The 25,467-nt window shown below is 43.2% G+C and overlaps 1 protein-coding gene across 1 annotated transcript in view; it reads left to right on the top strand.

Moving 5' to 3' along the window:
- Positions 1 to 3,281: 3,281 nt before the first annotated feature.
- Positions 3,282 to 25,467, top strand: part of LOC101921950 (cytosolic phospholipase A2 epsilon-like) — a 33,543-nt gene continuing 11,357 nt past the window's right edge. The window contains exons 1-13 of the mRNA XM_055792581.1: positions 3,282 to 3,431; positions 4,586 to 4,675; positions 13,133 to 13,205; positions 16,468 to 16,604; positions 17,104 to 17,235; positions 18,358 to 18,398; positions 19,480 to 19,522; positions 20,326 to 20,383; positions 20,724 to 20,890; positions 21,012 to 21,098; positions 22,210 to 22,247; positions 24,124 to 24,271; positions 25,173 to 25,309. Coding sequence (XP_055648556.1) covers positions 3,336 to 3,431; positions 4,586 to 4,675; positions 13,133 to 13,205; positions 16,468 to 16,604; positions 17,104 to 17,235; positions 18,358 to 18,398; positions 19,480 to 19,522; positions 20,326 to 20,383; positions 20,724 to 20,890; positions 21,012 to 21,098; positions 22,210 to 22,247; positions 24,124 to 24,271; positions 25,173 to 25,309 — 1,247 coding nt within the window. The 5' untranslated portion in view covers positions 3,282 to 3,335. The remainder of the gene's footprint in view (positions 3,432 to 4,585; positions 4,676 to 13,132; positions 13,206 to 16,467; positions 16,605 to 17,103; positions 17,236 to 18,357; positions 18,399 to 19,479; positions 19,523 to 20,325; positions 20,384 to 20,723; positions 20,891 to 21,011; positions 21,099 to 22,209; positions 22,248 to 24,123; positions 24,272 to 25,172; positions 25,310 to 25,467) is intronic.

Here is a 25,467-nt window from a genome sequence, read left to right on the forward strand (position 1 = left end):
GCATTAAATCCTGCTGCTGAGGTTCTGACCATTCTGCACTTACAGATGCCTCACATACAGAACTCACGTACACGGTGAGTTCTTTCTAGCTCCTAGATCTCTTCTTTTGCCTGCCCTTAAACACCGGGAAAAGACGGCCCCTTGCCCCCCAGCAGTATGACTTTTCCTGCCAGCCGCTGCTTATTGCACCGTTCTCTCTCTCAGCTAATAACCTGTATATTATTTGTTAAATATATGAAATGTTTGCTCCCTCCCTATTTCCTTTCTTCTGCTGAGGCAATGGAGCATCCTTAGAGGGTGATAACTATCAGGTAAGGAGCTGCAAGTTTCTACATATATTAATACATGCTTTTAAATCTTGAGCAATTTATAGTTGTTCCTTTAATTTTGCAATTTCTGCTACACAGCTGGCTGACATCTAAAATTGTTTCAACCAGTCTTGAAAGCAAGCCATGCACCAAATTGCTCCTTGACCTGCAGTTATTTTGGTTTGTTATCTACTTCGTAAACATACGATATTGTTGTGGTTTAACTCCAGTCAGCAACTAAGTACCACAGAGCCGCTTGCTCACTCTCCCCGCTGCCCCAGTGGGATGGGGAGAATTGGGAAAAGATAAACCCATGAATTGAGATAAGAACAGTGTAATAACTGAAATAAAGTAAATAATAATAACAATAATAATAAATAATAATAATAATAATAAGTAGTAGTAGTAGTTAGAAAATCCTTTGTAGATCCTTACCAAATATCTTTTCTGGTCACTCTTAAGCTCTGGTCCATGATCTCTGCTGCTGCAGGAGTTGACGGTCTGTAACCCGCAAGCTGGTTACAGGTATGGGAGGAAGCACCGTACTGGTCATACTGCCCTCGTGCTGGTTTCCAGTTCATGAGGAGGTGGTGAACTTGCATGTAGTCTGCAGAAATGTGAACAGCAATTCAGAAAACTTTGGGAACCTCTCTTCTAGTGTACTGTACTCCTGGGAAACCTCCAAGAACAGACAACAACACACAGTAAGGCAACTCCAGGCACAGAGGGCTTTCTCACTGTACAGGTAACCATTGGGGATGGTAAATTTGCAACGTACATTGCGTAATATCTAAGAGATCTAAAACAGAGTGTAAATCTCCATCTGAATTAGGTTGCTCTAAGATTGGTATGGTAAGTGCTGGGCTTTATCCCGTGTATCAGCAACTGCAACGTGGAAGGAACATAGACAAGCATTTAACTGTGAGTGCAGCAATGTGAAAAGTCATTAGTGATGCCAGTCTCTCTACTGGGAAAGCAATGCCTTTCAGCATTAGAGCTGCATAATAGTTATATGCTAGGTGCAAGCAAATGCTGATGCATGTATACGATGGACATAAAGTGCTGTACTTTTCTCAGTATGATTGTCATGTCCTAACAGGGGTACCTTCTTGTACTTTTAAACTCCTTGGTTGAAGACTTGCTTTGAAATTAATTTCCCAGAAGATTCCATCTTTCCTGTGTCAGGGATAAGGCAACAGACAGCAGTAGTGCGCCTGCCTCCTGTGAGTTTCCTCTCCTGCTCTACATGTCCTTCCTTCACTGACCGCACTAGAAATGGTCTGAGACACCACTCGTCCTTGCAGGAAGAGGACGGAGGTGAGCCAGAATGCCCATCTGACTCTGTTCCCCAGTGCTGTTTTTCATGTAGAAGTACCTGTATGTCTGAGAGCAGTGGGGTGGTCACAGCCAGTCCTGCCTGCATTTCCAGCTTGCCAGATTAATCCCAAGCTCATTTTGGCAAGCATGTACAAGGCATTTAGGGGGCACTGGCTACCAGCAGTTTCAGTCCAGTCCAAGACTGATTGAAACCACAAAGCTGTATTTGGACACATTGAAAAAAACTGCCACGGAGCACTGTTTCTCCACAGCCTGTCTGCTGTCAGACATAATACAAGTACCTTTGCCAAGCAATTGGTGCTTCCACAAACTGAGATGCAGTGTAAGAAACCTAAGCATTCGAGGAAGTACGAGGTGTAGTGAGCACTAAAGGACAAGAGCAGTGTGCTGTTTGCTGCCGGGGCAACTATAGTTAGACCTTTGAAGCAGACAGTAGGTTATTTTGCTTCATCTATCCTTAAATTACTAAAATATGAAATGTAAAGAAATAGAACCGTTCTATCCGAAGCCTCTCCTTGCCATTCTACAAATTGAGACCATCCAGCTTGAAACGTTCAGATTTCAAATTAATTAACACTAGTTCAGTTGTTAGCGAGAGCCTTGGAGTTTTCTTTCTTTATGGCTTTCCCTGTGGAGTCACTCAGGTGGGAGCAGAACAAGTGGATTTAGCTGAAGGCCATACAGATCATTCCTAGATGCCCAGGTGTGTGTATAATGGGGAATTAACTTTAAGACCTGGAAGTCTGTATGCAGAATCCACCTGTTCTTCTCCACAGGTTTCCTTGAGGACAGGGAATCTCAACTTACTGAAGATGCATCACCTTGAGAGGGATTTCTAGGTGAGCGTCATGATTTATGCTAATGATCCTCTGAACCAGTCAGCCTTGGGAAATCTGGCCTGCTCTAATAGCCAGTACACTGATATTTTCAGTGTCCCTGTGGCAGGTCTTCCAAGGTCAGGCAGGTCTTCTTTTCTGATGAGGCTAAAAAAAAAAAAAATAAAAAAAAAAATAAAAAAATTGTTCTCTAAATTAAGCTGCAAGAGGAGTTCTCCAGGATGCAGCTCAGGGTGTCTGTGACCTGAGACCAGAAGATGCTCTTGCACTGCGGGTGTGGGCTGAGCTACTGTTCATGCTGGAGATGCAGGTGCTGTGACACAGCCCGCTGTCACCACAGCTGCAGGTTTGTTACTCGTTCGCTGTGAGGATGGTAATTTCCACCGGGTACATCTGGAGATGTTGATGTGCTCCACCGTTCACGCTCTTGGATTGAGCAAAAGCTCTGCGAAACATATCTGAAGGCCTGGACGCTGCGTTCCATGCACCCCGGCACGGGTCCCACGCAGCTGCTGGGCTCAGGTGCCTTTCTCCGGAAAACGCGCGACAGCCCGGCCCGCTCCCGCCGCCCGCCCGGCGCCCTCGGCCGGGGCCAGGTTCGGGGGGCGCCGCCCCGGGTCCCGCCGCCCCCCGTGCCGCGCCCCCCGTGCCTGCGGCCCCTCACCGCTGCGGCGGGGCGGCCGCTGCCGCGGGGCTGGGAGCGGCCGGGCGGGGCCCCCTGAGGTGAGGGCCCTGAGGTGAGGGCCTCGCCGCTGGGCGGGCAGGCCGCGGCCCGGCGCGGGGCGATGGGTGGGGCCTCCGGTCATTTTATAAAACAACTTGTCGCGGGCTGCGCGGAGCAGCCGCTGCGGACATGTCGCAGGAGGCGCTGCCCGTGGAGGTGCCGGCAGCGCTCTACGGCAGGGTCCCCGGCAAGGTCTCGCTGCCGCCGGGCGCCAAGGCGCGGCAGGTAAGAGGGCGGCTGCGAAGGGCTGCGCGGGGGGCGGCGGGAGCGGACCCCGCCCGGGGGCCCTCGCCGTGCCCGGTGCCACCGGCGCCGCCCTGCCCGCCCGAGCCTGTGGCGCTCCGCTGCGGCCTGAGGTCCCGGCCCCACGGGCCACCGGAGAGGAGCCAGCGTGGCCAGGGGGCAGCAGGGATGGGGAAGGTGGAAGAAACGGACGGGTCAGGGGGCGCTTTCCAGGGGACTGAACTGCCAGCCTCAATCCAGACTCAGACTTAAAAACTCTTTCTTCCATAAGTAAATGCTACTTCTGTTTAAAACTTGAATATTTATATATTGAGAGCAAAATTGATGTGACAACCTCAGCTTTGGTTACTGGAAAAGGCATAAGGCCAGGACAGAGAATAGGGATAGGGAGTCGAATTTTATTTCCACGCTCCCAGTTTTGTTCTGGATTTTCCATTTTGCTTTGCATTCTCTGGGTCATTACGAAGCTTGTTTGACTTCACCCATAGTGTGCTACACATTGCTTTGCATGCCCTTTGCCTGGACGAAGGCATGTTGCTTTAGGAAGTACTCTGGAAACAGAAACAGAATGCTTTTGACATTTTTTACAGGAACTGGCCTTTAATGGTGTTTCCCCACAAAGTGTTTCAAAAGGGGGCACCCTACATTGCAGAAGTGTTCTGGAACTTCTGTTTCCTGAAAAAATGGAAACGTTAGATTTAAAATTTTGCAGTTGCAATGTGTTTCATGCTCTGTGTTTAAACCCAGATCAAGATTCTGGGTTTTTTTTTTAACTGAGAAATACCCCCAAGAGTGGGAGCAGATTGGCAAAAGATCACATTTGAAACAAAAAACAAACCTTTTTTTGCAAGATGGATGCAGACGCAGCTTTTGGGTATCTCACAGCCGAAATGGCTTTTCCTTCATAGACTTGTTTAAAGGGCACACCTGATGTGGATTTTGTGGAGCGTGTGCTGAGCCACATGGTGGTTTGCTAATTACGCTGAGCACTGTAACACGGCTGGGTGTAACCAACAGTTGTTCTAACTGGGGTTTCAGCATAAACTATTGCAAGTAGGAGTTAATTATCTATCCTGATAATGCCGCTGTTGTTGTTTTTATGTCACCATTTATCATTGCTTGCTTGCTTTCTTCAGAATGAAGACTTGGACATCGATTCTCTGGGAGATGGTGAACTGCAAGAGGAAAAAGAAGAAAGCACCATACCAGGCAAAGGTGATTTCAAGGTATTGTGAACAAAAGAACTTTGAACCAAAGAAGGCTGCGGGTTTTGTTTTGCTCAAAAGGGGAAAAGGCTCAGGTAGATAAATAATGATGGCAGCAGTTTGACTGTTACAAGGGAAACGCCCTTACGTTTATTTTTGGATCATTTTGTTCCACCTTATGTCGATGATTTTCAGAACCGCTTGTTGTGTTTCTCTGTTGTCTTTTATTGGGACCATGGAGAATGTCTACTGTTTTAATCCCTCACTTACTCGTAAAAGAAATCCATTGGTGAGCGTTCTGTTCCACGATGCCTTATGTAACTGGAAAGGCCAAAAGTAATCGTGATGCGTGTTTGGCTGTAGTGGCTTTGGCAGTGCAGTCTCTATCCTAGCAATTTGTGGGGAGGGTGTCCTGGATTATTGAACTTTGATTGTTCATCACTTCCATGCTCCATCATAAAAATAAACCCTTAACGAGGGATTTTGTCAAAGGAGTGATGCTTGAAAGTGCTATAGCTATGTCTTGTGTTTGAAGTCATAGGTTTATTTTTGTTAGAAATTACTGATTTTGATAGGGGTTCTCACTCTGCTACTTTGCTATCTGTGCAGTAAGTACAGGCATTGTTTCCTTTCTGTCAGGATTAGAGAAGTTTAAATGTGACTCATATAACAATGTTGTCCCAAGAAGTGTCTGCTTCGGAGGCAGATAATTCTATGGAAATTTGCATTATAATCCATGCAGGTAAGTTATACCAAGACAAAATGAAGCTGAGAAGGTGCTTTACCTGGAGGTTGAAGTAATGCTGTAAACAGGCAGACAGGTGAGCTTCGTGATAAGCTAGTTACCAGGTAGTCCTGCTACAGTTTAGGCACCAAGAAATTAAAACCAATTCTTATTCATGCTTGCAGTATTTTTACTTTTTCACACACGCTTACCAAAGTTTAGTTTTTGCGTTTGCCCAGTATTGGGATTTTTATTTAAAAATAAAAAAGTGGCATTAAAAGGGTATAATGTGTTTTCTCATGATATAGTCTATCAGTCTTGGGTCTTTGTGGCATTTCGTCTTGCAGATATTTAGCTTACAAAGTCATGTATCTCCAGCCTGTGGAGGTACCAAAATTCTGGACCATGTGTAGGAGGAAGAATTTTGTAAATAGTAAAAGCAGACTGAAAAACAATGAACCGATGTGTCTTTGGTATGATGTCTGCTCCTTACAAGGGGTAAGGAACCTAAAATCACGGTAAGAGAAAGCAAAATGATTTGAACTCCTGGATTATAATTACCTATGATAATTATGCATATGACAGGTACGTTCTTGTCTGCATTTCTTAATGCCACACAGTGTTGTGTTTGTTTTTTCCAGTATCTGCTCAGGATATAGGCTTAGATAGCTGTGAAATTTCAAGGGGACATGTGTGACAGTAGTGAACCAAAAGAATAATGTGTATGAGACCATAACCACCTTCTTGACAACTGTCATCTTGCCCCTGTCTCACTGACGGGTTATTTTCCACATTTCAAAATTCCAAAAATTCATGACAATCCATTGGTGATAGACTGAGTTGTTGTTATTGCATGTGGTTACATAGTCACTGGTTTTTTTTCTGCTATGATTAGAATGTAGCATGCTGTCCTATGCACTTGCATGACCATGGCTTGATTACTGCAGCATATCGTGTGTTTATGTGAAGGATGCACACATGCTATTATCTTCTGCTAAGTTTCTAAAATGTAGATTTTTCATCACTGAAACTACCACAAGGCTTAGTATGAGAGTCTCTACCTGCTAAGAGGCATCATCTGTTAGAAACATACCACGGCATTTCCCATCAACTGCATGTGCCTTTATGCCAACATGTTGATTTTCATCTGCATTAAGAATCTATGTTATTCAGGCCTTGGCTGGTACTTTGCCCCATGCTAAAGCAGCAGGCAGAGCCAGCTCTGGTATTTCAGACATCAGTGCTTATGTTTAAGGATTGCAGCAGGTCTCATATAATAATTAATGTGAGGGAAGGGGAGGGGAAAAATTGGATGCATAGTTCTGAATTCGGTATGAGCCATGTCTTAACAAGGGTAAGATGTCTCATACCTCGGGTCAAGTGGTACCTCACTTCCCTGCCAGGAAGTGACTCTGCCCTGTAACAGAAGAGGGGCAGGTCAAACTCCTGTCCTTGTGCAGAACAGCAGCTCTGGTTTCTGCTTGGTTTTGGAAGCTGGATACAGCTTCTGAGGTCATGGGAAGAGCACGGAGCTGCCAAGCTGCATGGTGAGGTTAGGGGGAGGCTGCAGCTGCTGCCTCTGATACAGGTTGGACTCTGCCATGTGAACAGGAGCTGAGGTCGCAAGGCCAAGAGCCTGCTGTTGGGAGCAGCTCCAGTCCTGGTCTCAGCAGCAGCTGGAAAGGCAGGAGGCAGCAACTCCTGAGCCACCCTCAGCCCCATGGTGCTTGCAGGAGTGTGGCACCAGCAGCAGCTCTGTTCAGCTGCAGAAGCTGTTCTAAGCCTAGGTGCCTCCCCTGCCACCCTGAGTGGTGGTGTGGGGTTGCCTAAAATATGGACTGCTGAAATGGCATGCATGCCTCCCACTTAAAAAATAAACCTTGCAAAGTCAAAGGAGGCCGCTTCCCATCAGCTCATAACTTTGAAATATGGTTTGGCTTATCCACGTTTGATGTAAAAGATGTAAAACATCTGTCTGAGGTAGACCTCTAGATTGGGAATCAGTAGCCAGAAGTAGAGATTTTTAGAGGGTGATGCATGGCCTGTGGTAACATCTACCTTAGGATGAGGCTCAAGAAATCGCTAACAGCTGTCAGATGTAAACACCTATTTTATGGCTATCTGGAATCGGGTGGTGTGCTTCTCAGCCCTTAGCTGGTTAATGCTCAGTCTAGTTTCTTTCTTCCATATTTGTTCTGCTTAGGAAGGGCAAAGCAGTATAAGAAGGCTCTGTCTTTTCACGGATGTAGCTATTCCTCTAGCAGCAGTTGGAATATATATAGAAATAATTTTGAACATGCAGTTGAGTGCTCTGTTTTCAAATGGACCTGTTTTTCAAAATCAGAAAAATCCAGTTGTTAAACATCTGGAAACACGAAAAGATGGAGGGCAATGTTAACAGTACTGAAAAGTCTGTGCAACTAGCTGGAGTTATCAAACAATAGATCTGTGCTGAAGCTGGGATCCTTGTGCACTGAAACTATCCATGTTGTCTTGATAAATATTTGAATTTCTGCTTTTTGGAAATGAATTTCAAGCACAGTCTTATTCTTTGAAAGTGTTCAGAGTCCCATGATGGACACATGTATGAGGAAGCAATCATGAAGGACACAATCCTTGCGGCCCTGCATATACCTGTCATGCTCCTGTGGACACATCGATTTTCCTCACTGAAACCAGGGTTACTGTGGCCATGTGCATGGAAGGAGTGTTTCCATCCAGCTGTAGGAGCTTTTCGTTCACCGATATCCAACCAAGACTTCTGCTAATGCTGGTGAAGAGCCAGTCTGATTTGGAGAGGTTGTGTTACTAACAAAAACCATGAAACATGCTGCTTGTGCAAAACAGCCAGTGGTCCCAGACCCCACACAGCCCTGCAGCCTTTGATGGAGGTGCCACACGCAGCCCCAGCATCTGGAGGAGGCGAAGGAAGGAAGCAATGAGAGTAGATTCTTTCTGAGCATGGAACCCAGGTTTATCAAGAACATGGAAGAGCTTCAGAAACCTGTTCAAACAGCAGCTGACAGCACTCAGCCAATGGCTACCAGGGGCAGGGTGAGAAGCAGCAAGAAAATTCCTTCCTGGCTCCTTCTCCGAGGCAGCTGTGGCTGGATGCTGGATGTGCCGCTGTGGGGTCCCCTGGCACATCCCACAGCAGTGGGGGATAGGCTCTAGCAGGCTGGGGCAGGGCTTGACTGAGTGATGTTCACAGCCTGAAGTATCCCGATTTACAACTGCAAAAGAATTGAGGGTGCATGATCTCTAAGGCAACTGGACCCTCAGACGGCTTGAAATACGCTCTAGATACACCCTCAGCAGCAAAGCCTTCTTAGTTCTTTTGATTGGGTCCCTGGCTACCATCTAGTTAAATTATCACCTGGAGAGAAGAAAGGAATGCCCTGGTAACATCCTTCGAGTGATTTCATCTCGGCAGAATGCCCCTTGGGGCCAGGAATGCAGGAGGACCTTGGTCAAGGCAGGGAAGCCATCTTTGCCAGGAAAGGCCGCTGTGCCGGTAGGTGACATAGGAGTGGACACACATTGTTGTTGGGTGACTGCAGGAAAAATGAATGGGTAGAGAGGAAGCTCTTTTCATGGTTTTCATAGCTAACGCAATTTTTTCAGGTTGGTCTGTAGAAATGGTTTTCTATCAACCATTGAATAAGTAAACTGATTGTCCTCAAAGTATTTTTAAGTCTTGTCTGATCTTTGCAGGATGGCTTGTGGAATAGCATGTAGTGCGGTTGCACTGGAATAAGTAATGGTACCAGCACACTGTGCCACATGATTTTCTCTGCTTCCTTATCACAATTTTTCATCCAGTGTGATAAAGGCCACCCTCCTCATGAGACCAGATGGAAGTCATTCCGCATTTCATGTAGAAAAGCAACAGCTGAGCACCTGCTTGGAGGACAGGTGCTTTTTGGTGATGGTATAGTTTTCATCACACACACTGAAGATGTATTTCAGAATCTCTGCATTATTTTTCTGATAGTGATTGCTTTAGAATAAATGCCAATCTAAAAAGGGCAGCAATCGAGACTGAGAATGTGTTGGCTGCCCCTGGAGATTCAAGAGTAAATCTCTCTGGATCAGTGTTGTTGGATAACTGCTCTCTGTTTTGGGAAGGCAGCTACAATGTTCTGCTACCTGCTGGAACATCTATAGTAAAACACGGAGCTAACACTGAATACCAAAATATGCATTGACCCAGCATACATTTGACTGTACTGTTGTGGAATTGTGAGACTGGGGTAGTCTACAGTAGGCATAGTGGAGTGGTGAACACCTGTGCCGTTGATATCGCGAGCTGGGAAGATGCTGCTAGAAATAGCCTGTGCTGGAATAGTCTGTTAGATGAAGAAACCTAAAGGCTGAAGAAAGGTACTGAAAGAAAAGCAAGTAAAAAAGATGAAGAATAGCCATCCTCTGGTCTTGTGGACCCTTGTCTCATTAAGGAATACTGTCATTTTGGAATTCTGCAGCTGCTTGTGATGTGACAGGATGTATTTTACAGCTAAACTGGTGAAATAATTTACAGCAGTGCTTCTCAAGATGGATGCATGCCACACATACCTACATCTGAATGTAAGTATGACTTTAAAGAGGGCTGGAATAGAGCTATAGGAGGCACAAATCTGCCAGGAATGCAGACAGCCTGCATCACCAGAGCACGCGTGGCAGAGAAACTGCTGTTTTCAAATTGTTACTCACCCAGGTGGGAGAAAGTTGGAATCATTCACGTGACTGATCAACATAGTACCTTGGTGCCCAGTATCATATTATACTTTTTTATGGGAAGTGGTGGAAAATTGGAAGAAGAGACTGTGGGATCTGATCTATGTTCGATGGAGCTGTTGTTTGGAAAACTGCAGTAAAACTTTGTTTCCCTGGGAATGCAGAGAAACTAGCAGTGTGTGCCTTGTTCATGCACTGGCATTGCAGCGTGCTGTATTGCATGCAGCTGTTCTATAATACACACCTGTACATGAAGCACAGGAGCACAACTTGGGAAGCACTGAACTGAAGTCAAGCCAACAGACTGACAATCAGTAAAACAGTCACAGAGTGAGGACATCAGTCTTGATTTTTTTCAAAACCAAAGCTACAATGTGACAGCTCTAAATGGTTGTTCTAGCATGTCCCTGTTAGCCCCAGGGCAGGGTGCTGCTTGTGGTCTTCCATTGCCCGAGGCTGTGATGGAAACCTCTCTGTATGTGGGACATCATGACATAGCTGCAGTCTTCTGTTTTGTTAAAGGAATCTTAATAGATTTTAAGTAAACAGAATAACAGAACTTCTGTCCTTTGCTTCACATATGCATAGCTGCTAGTTTCTTTGTATAACTAGACCCTAGTACATCATGTTACTGTTGTCACAGTTGCTATTTAAATGCATTTCTTTTGTTTAATCTGTTACCAGAATTAAATAAAATAGCAAATCCTCCTGGGAGCAGTAGAACTAGCCAGGCCTAATCACTGGGGGATTTCTGCCCTCCTTGTTGTCCTTGCTACCCCCATGGGCATGTGCTGGGGCTGCCAGGAAGGCTAGCTCTGGCTGCTGCCTGTTCCTCAGGTAAACGGCTGGTGCAAGCACAGATCTTTATTTCTGTAGCTTCTATGAAGCCACTGATTTATTTTTTTTTTTGTGTATGTGTGACTTTGGTAAGTCTTTTGGTGAAACTCGCATCTCTGAGAATTGATTTCCCTGTGCCAGATGGGGAAATTTGGCTAACACATTAGAAAGTCATTATATGGGAACCAGGTTATCAGATGGCACAAACGGTATAATAGTCATTAAAAAACCCCAACCCACTGCACTTCCTTAATATCTCCTATTTAAGAATCTCAAACTGCTTTGCAAATATTGAATCCATCGGTTTTCACTCAAGCAATGCCATTTGCCTGAGGAAGTGTAGCTGGAGTGGGTCCAGGAGCTGGCAGCACCTTGAGCAATCTCCAGAGATAAATGACTGCAAGAATTGCCCAGTGCTTATGCAGATTCTGCCTTGTAGAGCATATGCTGAGGTGCCCAGGCTCATTCCTAACATGTGAGTGGAGTGATCCACCTTTGCTAATTACCCAGCTGAGAAGAAGGGTTAATTAACTGGGTGGAGAAGTGTATTAATATGGCTACGTGGTTTCTGAAATGTGAACCAGTGTCCTTGCATGGGGTAGTTTCTGAGGACTTACCCCTCCGTCAGTTGTTGTTTGCCAATTTTGCAGCTTTTGTTAGGCTTTTTCTCCTTTGAGAGCAATTGAAATAGGTGGATAGATTGCTGAGGGTGATTTTCATGAAAAAGTACTAAGAAAGGAAGAACACAATTTTTGAGACACATACAGGAGGGGTAAAAGCAGGAACCCTTTTTAAGATCTCAGAAAAAAAAACATTTTAACATAACATCATGTGTTAGGAGACCAAAGAAAGATTTAAAACACACATTGAAAAAGTAATCTGTTGTGATAAAGGAGGCCTATTTGAAAATAAGGTCCTTATTGCCCTGTTCTCATAAAATTAAAAAAAAAATAATCAGCAACATTACACATATTGTTTTGAATGAGGTTCTTCCAGCTTCTCTCTATCTGCTGTGACATCTACTTTTTGTGCTTGTTTACAGTCATTCTAGGAAGTCTCTGAAGTGCTTTAGAAATAGAAGGGTGCTCCTAAATGAGAGGAAATCAGTGGATAAAAATAGCCGTTGTCAAAAAGAATGATTTGAAGGGCTCTGCTGTAACCACTTATGCAGGTAGAGATGCTTCTAGGAGTGTGAGGAAATGGCCATGTGTCACAGCCACAGGAAATGTTGATTTATTTATTGGCTTTCTCAGAGCAGCCTTTTGCAAATAGGTCTGAGCCAGAGACAGCTTTATGGAATGAACTGGCAGGAAATTGCCTGCCTTAGAAGAAGGAAATCCCATTATCCTCTAATAATAAATAGGAAGAGGTCTCTGCAGCCACAAAATCTAGAGAGGCTTGTTTTCTAGAAGTTCATGGCTGAGACATTCGAAAGGACCAAAGGAAGTTAAGCACTTTCAAACTTAAGGATTTTTTTGAGGGTGGTGGTGTTCTTCATTTTCCCCTAAAGGCAGCCCATGCCTAATTCTTTACAGCCATTGGTGTATCTCATAGTTGTGATTTACAAAAGGTCAGATTATTGTTACTGTTTTCCCCCTACAATTATAGAGGGGGGGAAAAGAGAAACCTGTGTTTTTGAAGCAGAAGGCAAAAGCATGTCTCTTGAGAGTGGTACTTCAGGTTTCTCCCATGAGAGTCAGCAACAACAGATATTCTCCACAGCACCGTTTTCAATGCGATGGGACCTTGTGGGTGGTTACTAAGGGGATTTGACTGGGACTTTGAGTAAGACTGCTGCTGTTTTGACAGCTCCACCATGGTGCTCACTGGTGCATTTACTCCATTCAAGACACTTACTCTAGCTACCTCAGAGCTAAACGCTACAATTTCAAAGCAAGGGGTTTTGCAAGTGTCTCAGACAGTATCAGTTGAAAGGGATTTATCCCTTTCTTTTCTGCTATGATGAGGAATCCAGGCTCTGAGTAACACAGCAAAAAGACAGTGAAATATATATATTATAACAAGGCTTCTTTAAGAGCAGTAGCTTATGTTGCAGATTTTCATCTGCAGAATAGTGAGATGGTTGACACAGTTTTTACCAGCTGTATTATTTTGTAGCAGCTGGTTGGTTTGCATGTTTGATGCTTATTCGTACTCCAATTTTTACTTTTCTTCTCCAGATAGAATCCTCTCCCTGCTATCTGCTGACTGTAAGGATCATCCGGATGAGAAATCTCCAGCGAGTGGACACCTGTGAGTATCTCTGTCCTTGGTGGTCTCTCAGAGTACAGGCAACAAGTTTTCTTTTGTAATTGTATAGCAACCTTTTCCAAGTGTTTCTGAAGTAGCCCAGTGTTTGTGTAAACTAATTGTTATAAACCAAATCGGTCCTTGCTGCTGTTTTGTTGAGTGTTATTTATGTGCTTTCTGGTTGGTTTTAAGACCTGAATGTGTTTTTGAGGATAAGTACTTTCTCCCAAAGAAAGGAGAGTTTCTGACACGGGTAAATGAAAAAGACTGCATACTGTGCTTTCAAAAGCAAGGGGTAACTTTGCCGTTGGGTTGTAGCACCTTGGAAACTGTGGCTGCAAGGAGCAAACTCTTTCATCACCCCCCCCATCTTGGTTCTGACAAAGATGAAATGAACAAGAAAAAGCTTTCTAAAATCATTACCACCAGGCTAATGCCATTATTAGTTACCCTGAAGTAATGGTCAAAAAATGTGCTGACTGAGAGCTGGATGCCTTGTCCTTCCTGATGCTCTCGTGCAGCTGTGTTGCAGTTGTGCAAGTGGGAGTCACTTGGCAGGAAAGTGGTGGGCAATGAGCAGGAAAGGAAAATGCTGCTGTTTAGTTAAAGAGCATGGACTATCCACATGTGCAACGAGGAGATGAGTTTCACACAAAATAGACAAGTTAACAGTTTGTCTTGTTTGAATCGGTACAGCTACGTGAATGCTTGTGAAAGGATGCTGAAACTAGCTCTAGGGTAAGCGTAGAAGAAAAATGGTGTAACCCTCCCATTGCTCTTGAGTCTCCTGTTTCACTGTGAGCAGCAGCAATCAGCAGTATAGCCTCTTGCACAGGAAGGGCCAGTGAAAATGTTCTGAAAGATGAAAATCTGCATTTACCATGCAGTACCATTCCCATCTTATCTGTGGTTGTCCATTTTTTTTTCTGGAAGGCGTATCAGAGGACTTCCGTGTGTCGCAGCTCTGAGAGATATACTAGCTGTATCTTAGATCACCTCCCTGCTGGTCCACGGCTGTGGCACGTGTGTGATGATGCAATAACACAGAAAGGTTTCATCAAGGGTTTGTCTCAGATCTTCTGCATGTCAGGTAGCAAGACAAAATCACAAATAACTAGGTTGTAGGAAGCGATTGTGCAAGCAAAACTGAAGCAATATTTTGCATTAAATACACAGCTGACTAGTTTGCCTATATCTGCTCGTATAATTAAGGACTGCTTGATATGCTTTGTATCTCAGAGTACAGTTAAGATACAAGAATGACGAATCACATCAGTAGAGCAGAGTACTTTGCCAGCCAAACAGCCAACAGTCTTTGAAACAATGATCTTTGATGATAAACCTAAAGTTGTGCAGAATTACTTGTAAAACATTTCAAAATCTGTATCGTTACTTCTAGGATCTCCACACATATTCAAATACCTATTTTTGCAGTGTGAAAATTCTTCAAAGCATTACTATCTGCATAGAATTTCCCAGATAAAAAAAAAAAGTAATGAACAATCATACTGAATTAAATCAATGCTCATACAGTTCTCTGAGGGGAATATAATCGGCAAAAGCTTCTGACACTTCAGGAAACAGAGTAACAAAAGGAGCTGTAGGAAGGCACCACCTACAAGAAGAAATTTGAAACAACTTTTACATCCAAGGGACTAAATATGCTACAGATCTTAAGAGTGGAAGGGAAATTGTTGAGGAGGACGTGGAAGCTATCTCTACAAAAAAGGAGGGAGAAGGTTTTTTGATCCAAAATAAGATATGGAAGGTGGAAAAGGGCAGGTGAGGGAGAGGGCTAGGGCACACTAAATATTTTCCAAACACATTTTTCCATTAGAGGAATACTGTTTTTTTGACTCTGCACAAATGTGTTGATTTCTCCACAACTTTTTAAGGAAAAATTTGATAGAATTAAAAATGTTTTTCCATTTCTGTGTTAAAACATTAAAAAGCAGAAAGTGAGTAATTAAGATGTCGGTTGACTTATCACAATGCATTATGTAATTTCTTAAGCATTTATGAATTCCAGTTCTTCATTCTGACTCAGAAAAGTAGCAAGATTTTTTTTGAACCAAGTACACTTTCAACAACATAAAATGCAGCCTCCACCCGGTTTGAGATAGAGCCAGAGGCTGTACCGGGACACCTGACAAAACCTGGTGGAGAAGGAAAGAAAAGGAGAAGACAAGAAAAAGCTCCTATTGCAGCCAGATGAGTTTCTGCCTTTCCCCACAAGGTGATGTGCAAGCGTTTGTTCTCCTGGTCGACCTGCAGAATCCTCACCTGCTGCTGAAGTGTCTTCTCCATTTACTGCTGCCATCACTTGTCTTTCTCAAAAGTCTCATATCAAAGGACATCCATTCTTAAAGTCAGTTACCTTTTGCATTAGGCATGGTTTAGCGGTGGACTTGGCAGTCCTGGGATAACAGTTGGACTTGATGATCTTAAAGGTCTTTCCCAACCTAAATGATTCTATGATACCTGATGATTTTATTGCTAAGAACTGTGTAAGAGAGAGTTTCAACGTGCTGAAGTATTTTGTGTAACCTGCGTGAGGAAACATTGCATTACCTTGGCAGACAGTACATAGCATTTTTGGCTGTGGCCATTTGAGATAATAATTTGAGTGCCTTTGAGAAATACAATCAAGTATCCTTCACTAACCTTCTCCCAGTGCATTTCTGGGAGGAGACAGTCCTTCTCTTCCTGAAGGTGGCAATTAGTTAAGATCCAGTGTCTAATTCAGTTAACTCCTTCTGGAAGGAGGCCTCTGACATCTGCTACAACAGGGGTGGTTCTGCAGCTGCTTTTACAACCCTCACCAAGTAAATCACTCGAGGCAAGGCAGAAATGGAGACCTTCTGAGTTGTTCTCAAAAGGTGGAGGAGGCTCCCAAGCCCCTCATCAGACAGCAGCTGGGGGTTATCATGTGTGCATGCACACATGAGTGCAGGAAAGCTTGTTGGTTGAGGAACTGAAGAAAGTGGCTGACTAGAAGAGGAAATTCTCACCTCTTTTATACATAATAACGTTGCTGTTGTCTGTAACTTATACAAGGAAGAATAGAAAACACCTCCTGTTCTACATCACCTGTCTGTGCTTTTTCCTTCTCGGAAGGGTATCTTGAAAAGAGCTACATTACATCAGGCATTTGTCTTCAAATAACTCATACGTGCTGTTGGTACCATGCAGTAACCTTTGCAGTGTCATGCAGCACCACGGACTTTGCCACAGTAATAATTGTTTTGTCTCTTTCCCTACCCAGTAAGCGAGGCTGATTGCTACGTGTCCTTGTGGCTGCCAACTGCGACAAGTGAAAAGTCCCGCACTAAAACTGTGAGAAACTCCAACAATCCGGTGTGGAATGAAACCTTCTACTTCAGGATCCAGAGCCAAGTCAAGGTAAGGAGACAAAGTTGTCTGCTTGAAGCAGCCTGAAGAGTTTTGTGGATGGTGGGCCCTATCTGTCTCCTGAACTGTGCCCAGGAATTGTTTGAGAGATGGCACGTGACAAGGGACTGTTCAAATTGTTAAACAGCAGATATGACTGAGTTCCTGTGCCTGTTCGATGGTGCTATTCAGGAAGGCCAGAAACTGAGCTCGGTATTGATGTTTTGGGGAAACCAGAGAGATTGTATGGGTCAGTGCAGGATGGGTACAGAATCTGGGAGTTAACTAAGTTGTCGTGTAGGCATAGCCAATGTAAGACTTGCTTTAGAGCAATTAAAATGAAGTAGGGAAGAAGAAATATTGTATTTACAGTGTGCTTTTCTGAAGGGGGATGATGCTTAATTTCTTCATTTTGCGACTCGGGCACATCCCTGACACTCCTTCTTCCGCAGAGCTAATGATGTCCAGACTATAGAAACTATAAAAACCCCCTTTCTTCCTCTTATTCCAGAATGTGCTGGAGCTGACAGCGTATGATGAGGATTTTGCTACTCCAGATGACCATCTCCTCTGTGCACTCTTTGATACTGCTAAACTTCCAATTGAAAGAACAGTGCTCCTGTATTTTAAGCCCAGCCCAGAGGTGAGAGCAAAAAAATAAAGCAATTAAATCAGTGGAGAATTATACAACACTTTCAAAATCTTGGGGTGAGCTTTCTGAATTTGCCATGGATGACATCACAACAATGGGTACATGAATTACTATTAAAAATATATATTACAAAAAGTGGTAAAAAAAATCTGGATTTGAGAGCCTGAGCCTCCCCTCTGAATATTTTTATAAATTATTAAAGAGCATATGACTGAAACAGTGCAGTAGGTAGGGGAAGGATCTGACTGTGAGCTATCTCTCAGCCACTCCAAGGCTGCACAGCTGTTGCAGGGTAAATAATAACCTGTAAGGTTTTTTTTTTCCCCCCATGTAATTCATAGCTACTACCCCCTGCCTCTTTGACTGTATCTACTTTCACCCTCAAGGCAAAGTTGAAGTTGCCTCTGTATTCTCAGCACTGTCCTCTGCAGGGACATCTCAGCTAGGGCCTTGCCAGCTGACTTGCCTAGCAGAATTAGTGTGGTCTGGGAGCTCAGAATGACTGATTTGTTCTGTTTCTCAGTTTCCCATCTATAAAATGGGAAAAGAGTCTTTATTTCCTTTGAGATTTATGGATGAGATCAGTGAGATACCTTGCATGCAACTTATTGCTGCCATGGGCAGGTTGCTTCTGGTACCCAGACTAGGTCACTCACAGCTAGCTCGTACATATCTACACTGCCTTACAGGGGGTCACATAACCGTAACTCTGAATCACTCAATAATACCGCTTTCTGTTTATTGTATTAAAGTGATGGGTGGGAAGTACCTTTAACTTCCAAGCTAATAGTGAGGATAGTAAGTCATGGCAGGACAGTGCCAGCTACAGTTAGGAGAAAAAGGTAGAATTCAGAAGACAAAGTTGTAAATTTTCTTTCTGCAGCAGCTGCACACTAAGAGGTAAAAGTACAGGTTGTTTTGATGATACCGTGAAGAAGTTTGAAAGTTTTTGGTTTGAAATGTTGTTTCAGACCTTCCAGTCTGAAATATTTATCACAGGCCACGTGTGCATTGAAACCAATTAATTCACTACTGCATACCAGGGACTTGGGTTTAGACCAGAGAGAAAGCATTGTGTAGCTACTTAATTTGATTTCTTGTTCTTGCTTTCAGGCCAAGGAGGAGCTAGAGGTTGAGTTCAAATTGGAGGCTGCGTAAGTGATATACAGTTTATTTAAAACATGCAAAAATCATTACATGCTAAAACAAAGAAGTCATCGTGCTTTGTGGGTTTTCTGTAAAACTGCCAGACTTCTGTTACATCATTCCTGCAGTGTCAGACATCTGGCTGATCTCTCCAGCCACCCTGTTCTGTAGTTTAGTTGCTTTCAAAGGTGCACCTCCCAGCATCGTTTCTTCTATCCACAATGTTGGATTTGTTTACCTGGGGACATTTCAGAAGACTTTCTGAGTGTGTGTGCATGCATGTCAATCAGTCTTTCCATGCCTGTTTCAGCTTATGCATTGCACAGACTCCTGATGATGAACCATCCTGGTTAGGTTTCCAGCATATCTCTGACTCCTTCAGTTTTCCCTTGCAGCACTGTTTTTGTCCCAGTCATTTTGATTTCTTTCTGCCCAACACAGTGACAACGTATTGGAAGCTTTATTGTGGGGCTTTCCTCCAGCACGGTCAGCCTGCCATCCTGAATTGGTATTTTTGTCTCTGTGTTGCCACAAGGTAACTAAGGCATGGCAGAAATGAAGCAACTAGCCTAAGGTCAGGCCTCATATTAGTGTGGAGCTGAGGCCAGAATTCACTCCACGCTACCTCCTGACTTTACCTGAATGATCTAGAAAGCTTTTATTCCCCCATGTAATTGGTACCTGCTGCCCTGTGTCCCTTTGATTGTGTTTGCATGCCAGCAAATACATAGGACTGGGCTTCCTAATAGAGGTATGCTGGTGTATTAGCATGGTACCTCTGAAACAGGTGTAGTTTACATGTTACAGTGAGGAGAAGAATTTAGCTACATAACGCAGATTCCATTTCAGGCGATCATGAGATCGTACTGCAAAAAAGTACCTACGATACACATCCCACAGCTTTAGAGGCAAGTCCCCTCAGAGCAGTGCTCAGTCCAGGCAAGCATGGAAAGGAGCTTGTTACATACCTGCTGGGGTCCCTCTGGCCACCATTCTTCCAAATGGGGAGAAAGGGTAACACCCTGGGCAAGGATGAGTGGGCATTTGTTTGATATAAAAAACCCTGAAGTTTTTAATTTTGTTTCCCAGTTCTGGTCCCCTTGAAGCTATTGCTACCAATGGAGTGCTGGTGGTACGTATCTTTTTCCCCAAGAAATTTTCTCAAAGTGTTTCCTTAATATAAAGGGGAAGTGAGGGTGGGGGTTAGAGAAGCCAGTAGGACAGTTCTTTCTCTTTCTTCTCTCTTTCCTATTTAGATACTTTGAGAATGGGATATTTATTGCACTGTTCATTGGTGATATCCCATTATTTACCATTTGTCCTGTGTTTCAATACACCACACCCATACCCAGAGCTTTCCTCTGGTACCAGTATCCCTTCAAAAAATGTACTGCCATCGAGGTGCAATGGCAAAAAGACTGTGAAGCCACTTGCTGATAGTCTACCCAGCCCTTTCCTCCCCTGGGAGATGAGCCATGCCTGGTGGGTAACCTCAACACTAAGTATTGACCTATCATAATTACTTTATGTGAAGGAAGAGTGAGTACCATAAAACTTAACCCAACATGTTAATAGCAATGTTTCTTCAGAAAACAGTTTCTACTACTTACTCTTCATCTCTCAGCAATGTATCTTTCATTTATGTTTTTCCCAGTTTCATCCTTTGTATCTATGCTACTATTCTGAAAAGACTCGTGGCTGTCTTCCTCGTACTGTGCCCAGTCATAGTCATTGTCAGTGAAGGATGCTTTACAACTCCTCCAAAGCTTTTCTTTTTTCTTAGTTGGTGACTATTGAGCAAAAGCCTAGAAATGCCAGGGAATTGGGCACTTCAAGTAACTAGACATGTCCAAAAGCGGAGTGATTCACAGTTCCGTGTACGAGGTTGGGATGTGATGATCTCTCTCACAAATTCTTGTTTTCTGTCTTTTACAGTGTCGTGAACTATGCTGCTTGGAAGTTGAAGTGGCAGAGAAGATGCAGCAAAAATCAAGTGAGGTTATTGCTTGTTATCTATCTACCAATAACTGCATGCTTACTGATGAGAGGGTGCCCCTTTTAATACAATGTATTAGTGGAATACATAGTATTTGCAATATTCAGTGCAATTAATACCAGGTAAACACATTAGGTTGTTACAAACATCAATGACTGCATCTTGCAATCCCTTAGGTATATGTAAATAAGGTCTGTTAGATCTGCATTAAAGCTACACAAAGCTGTGGTCCAACATCTCCAGCTCTGCTAGCTGTACCCCACTTGTAATCAAGACAGCACAATTTTCTGGTAAAATCATTGTGATGTTTCTTGCAACTTTTGCTTTGCTTTTTTAGAGAAAGAGCTTTCCTTCACTGTGAAGGGCTCCTTTGAGGGGACGCAGGATATCACTCTGGGCCCTGATGGAGTGGTCAGCCCGTCAGGCCCCACTAAGTTCCACTATATCAAGTATGCGGAGCCAACGCTGGATGTCATGTTGCCAAAGAAGAGGCATTACCACCCTGTATGTTGGAAGTGGCCTTAATGATGAGCTGATCATGAGTGTCTCTAGACTAGAGAGTGGGAGGAGGGGGAGAGGGCAAACCCATTTACTGTTTTTGTCCTAAAGCATGTTGTTTTCCTAGTGGACGTGTAAGTACAGTACAGAGACGGGCTCCCCAGTTGTGATGCTGAATTCACTGCCTATGGGAAGGAAAATGACCATTGCAGAGGTAAGCATCACTTCTAGCTGTTAGGAATAAAAGGTCACTTAAGTAGAAACTATTCCCCATAATATTGGCCCAGGTGGCTGCGAAGAGGATCAGAAATGTTTTGATTTTATCTCAGAACCTGGAAAAACCAGGAGCTTTGTTTCTTCAGCCGTTTTCTCCACAGAAGCAGGTTGTCCCTCCATTAATCTCCGTTATGTGCCAGTATTGGATACAGAGACGAACAAGGATGTCAGAAAATGTGATGATTCCTTCAGTACCTCTCTCCCTGTTTACCCAAAAACTCACTGACCCCTCCCTTGCTTAGAGTTCAAACTAAAATTGCTCCTTAGACACAAGCTGGGGGAAAAGTCGATAAACCTCCCTTTAGTAAGCCATGTACTTCAAAGGACTGTGTATTAATATATTGAAAATATTAGACATAGAGTATGGATTTAAAAAAAATCAATGAGTCTATTGCTTGAAGTAGATGTATGTGATGTATAATTTTGAATGAAATTAATAGAAGAAAAAGAGCCTTACTATAAAAAAATGTTTCTGCTACAGATTTCCAGATTACTAGCGACAACCTGTCCCAATATTAGTTATGTTGTGAAAGAAGTAGGAGAGATCAGACTTTAGGGCCATTAAAATATCCTGTCTGAACAGGGCACTTTTTGTCAGTTAACAAGAAGGTTGCAATAACAATTTTAAGACAGGATGAAGTCTTGGAAGTCTCTTCACTGTGAGACTGTGGCCAGGATGTCAAATATCTGCTGTGTATTAGAGCATAAAGAACGGGAAATGTACAAGAAATGGCGTTTCAGGATGCTGCAGAAGGCTTGTGAATAATACAGGAAATAGGACCTACTGTATGAGTCTCGGGAACCTCCTCTACCAAGACTTAATGGTTTCTGCAGCCTGGAGTCATTTGGAATCTGTAGGTAGGGATGTTGCACCAAGGATAAGTGAATACTTTTGGAAATATATGCCGAGATTTCAGACATTTAATTTTGTAATCGCCAGACCTTGCTGGGGTCTAAGTCAAGCTATGGCCTCAGGACAGAAAGGGGAAAAAAGAAGAAATTTTGAAATGAAGATAAAAGTAATTATAGTATGCATTCTTGTTTTCCAGGAGAAAAGATTTGACTTGAATGTGAGAGCACAAAGCTGGTAAGAGACCTTCTATTCCTAAAGATCTGGGTTATTGATTTTGACATTGTTTTAGCCACATGGAAATGACACAAGCAGGCATTCTCAATCTGAAAACAAGAATGTGCTTTTAATAAAACATAAAATACATGCACAGTATATTATACATAATTAGCCTTAGGAAGATTTGGCTTTAATCAGTAAACATTGATAACCGTGTATTTATTTTAGCATTATCCCTTTCCTTCTGATGACAGAATATTATTTTTGATCAATGCCAGTCCCTGAAATTCACGAAAAGAACAAAGCAGACTAAAAAGAACCCAAACAGAATAGGCAGAAGTAAACAGTACACTTGATCATGAATTGTGAATGTTTTTTTCTTAACTGTCAATATTTGGCAGTGATAAACCTTGTATTCTGTTAAGCCCAGTTATACTCTATATTGAGTAGAAACTAAGGTAGTCAGTGTGGCTGGTGATTTGACATCTATAGATGTGCTCATTAATTCTCATCAGTAAATATGAAGATGTTTCATGGTATCCATAGCCATATGTAACACAGAACTAGGCAAACTGGTCTTTATTGCATGTGTCTGACTAGGAAATAAAAGGGAAAAATAACTTAATTTTGAATTCAAACAGTTTTCTGTCACTCTTTTCAGAAAGGCAAGTGATCAATGACAATGGGAAAACGGGAGTTATTCCAGAACAGGGAAAATACTTCCTGCTTACTTATTTTACTTTTGGTTAACTTCAAAAGCAGTTTGTTTGTACCTTGATTTACAATGGAAACTGGCTTTTGCAGCTCCACCTAACTCAAGTCCCCTTGTGTGTCTTCATTTACAAATACCGTTGTGATCATTTGGCTGATTTTATCCAAATCTGATGGTGGAGAAATCTCATAAATAAATTTCATTACTGCTTTCATTGAAATTATGAACTCGGAGAGAGAAGTTCTGTCACTGAACGAAAAAGCAAAACCCTGCCACTTTACAGTGCCTGGCCAGCCAGGGGGTCCGTGGCTAGCTCTGGCCTGAAGACACCATGCCAGGTCTCTTGCCTGTTGATGTCTTGTAGGCATGGGGCAGGAAGAGACAGGAGGGAGGTTACTGAGTGGAAGAGCACAAATCCCCAGGGTAATAAGCTATAAACGGTTGAGTTTTAAGGAGTGACTTACTAAATTTTGAAATCCATGCAAATGAAATCTTCCTCTGAGGAGTATTGTGCTTTACAATTTTTGAGTCAAGGTCGACATGAAATACAACTGCCAGTGCTATCTTGTGAGACAGCTTGTACAAGTGCAGACAGGTCAGAGCAACTGGGGTGAAATCTTGCCCTACTAAACTGAGTGACCCACCTCCATCCAGCCTGGGGCTGGGTGTCACTGAGGTCATCCCCCCTGGCAGGCGGGTGGGTGGGTTTCCTCCTCAGTGATGCTCACTGCTAGAAAGAGATGCCTTTCCACGTGAATTGCTTGAAAGAGAGTTTTCCTTCAGGCTGGAAATACCAACATTTGAAAACTGGGTTTTATGTTAGTCTTAGAATGAGAAAATACCTCATGAAATGGGAATCAATATGCTCACTTTTTGCACAGGTTTTCTAAACTTGTAATTATTTTGGGTTTAGAATATTAATTTAAATATTTCATTTTATTTGTAAATTCTGTATGTTGTTTCTTTACCAGTTAGTAATAACGGGGTATAATGCCACTGGTTTAGTTTACTAATTGAAGTAAGTTTTCTTACCTGTAAAAGCAGTTAGACTATTCTCTCTTGCTCATGCCACATTGCATCACCCTGTTTGAAGGGAAGGGTGCTGTATGTTATCTTTGATTGAAGTCCTGAGATTGATATGAGTGTGTTAATATGTAAAATATCTACCTGTTTTTATCTTAGTAATTGTTCATGCCACCAAGACCTGGACATGCGCTTTGGGTTTGACTTATGTTCAGAAGAGATGGCTTTCCTGGGGAAAAGAAAGAGATACGTAGCAAGTGCCCTGAAAAATGTTTTTCACTTACAACGGGATCTGCTGGATTGTGAAGTATGTGTGTGTTGGGGAGTGTGTGTGTGTGTAGGTCTTGTATTTCTAGTGCCTTCATGTACTCCTCTGGATGAGTGGTCAGCAAAAATGGGCCACACATCTGTTGTGCAAGTGCCAGCTTCTTCCTGTGCCTTAAGTACATTCGCTTCTGCTGCAAATGTACTTTACTGCTTGCAGTTTGTTACTGCAAGAAAAACTAGTTGCAGTATTCGCATCCTTCATGACTGTCAATTTGTAATTGGTCAGATTTGAGGTGTGTTCATTCCTACCATCCCATGCTGTAAGTGGCTTGGTTCAGAAATACTGTGTGTATATTAAATACATTACACAACAAAGATTTCTTCCCCTATTCAAATTTTATCATTTTGTGAGAGTTTAGGGTAAACATCTCCGAGTAATTACAATAATCTTCCCTTTCTTGCAGTTTCAAAATTCCTTAAAATAAATATAACTTATTTTAAAGTAACTTCACAATACTGAAGAATAACAGCATTTGATGAGGGTAGCTTAACAACACTGGCTGTGAGCCGAGTGTATTTCTTCATGATGTTGGCATGTGCATTTTCATACAGTAGTAGTAGATATGTGAAATAAGAAAAAAGTGGCAAGGGAGTGGGAAATGTAGAGAAAATACATCTTGCCTCCACAGAAGGGTTTTTTCTTGTTCATCTGTGGCAAGATAGGCAAGAACCCAGGTTTGGTTTCATCTCTGGACCCACGTTTATCCAAGGTGAAGCAGCAGTAGCAGTCATTGCTTGGTTTTGAAGGCTTTCCTTGTGAAAAGGGACCCAGGCTCTGAGATCGGAACCTGGGCTGGGTGTGGTGGCCAGAGCCCATTGCGGTCCAGGATGTGATGCTGAGCACCTTTGGTGTGAATGTCCCCTTCTCCTCTGCCCAACAGGTCCCCGTTGTGGCTATCATCACCACTGGTGGAGGACTGAAGTCAATGACAGGACTATATGGCAGCCTCATGGGACTCAAGAAACTAAATCTCCTGGACTGTGTAACATACATCAGCGGGCTGTCTGGCACCACGTGGTAAGCCAGCCCGTGCAGGAGGTGTGACCAGTCTTTTTGAGGGTGATGCCGCCCCAGACAGGAGCTTCTGAAAGCAGACAAGATCTGGAGATTTCCTTCAAATACTGTAGAACAAGCTGTTTCTCAGTAACAGGCCATTAAATATTAGCTCGATCTGA

This window comes from Falco peregrinus, chromosome 1 (assembly GCF_023634155.1).
Source record: "Falco peregrinus isolate bFalPer1 chromosome 1, bFalPer1.pri, whole genome shotgun sequence".
NCBI classification, from domain to species: domain Eukaryota; kingdom Metazoa; phylum Chordata; class Aves; order Falconiformes; family Falconidae; genus Falco; species Falco peregrinus.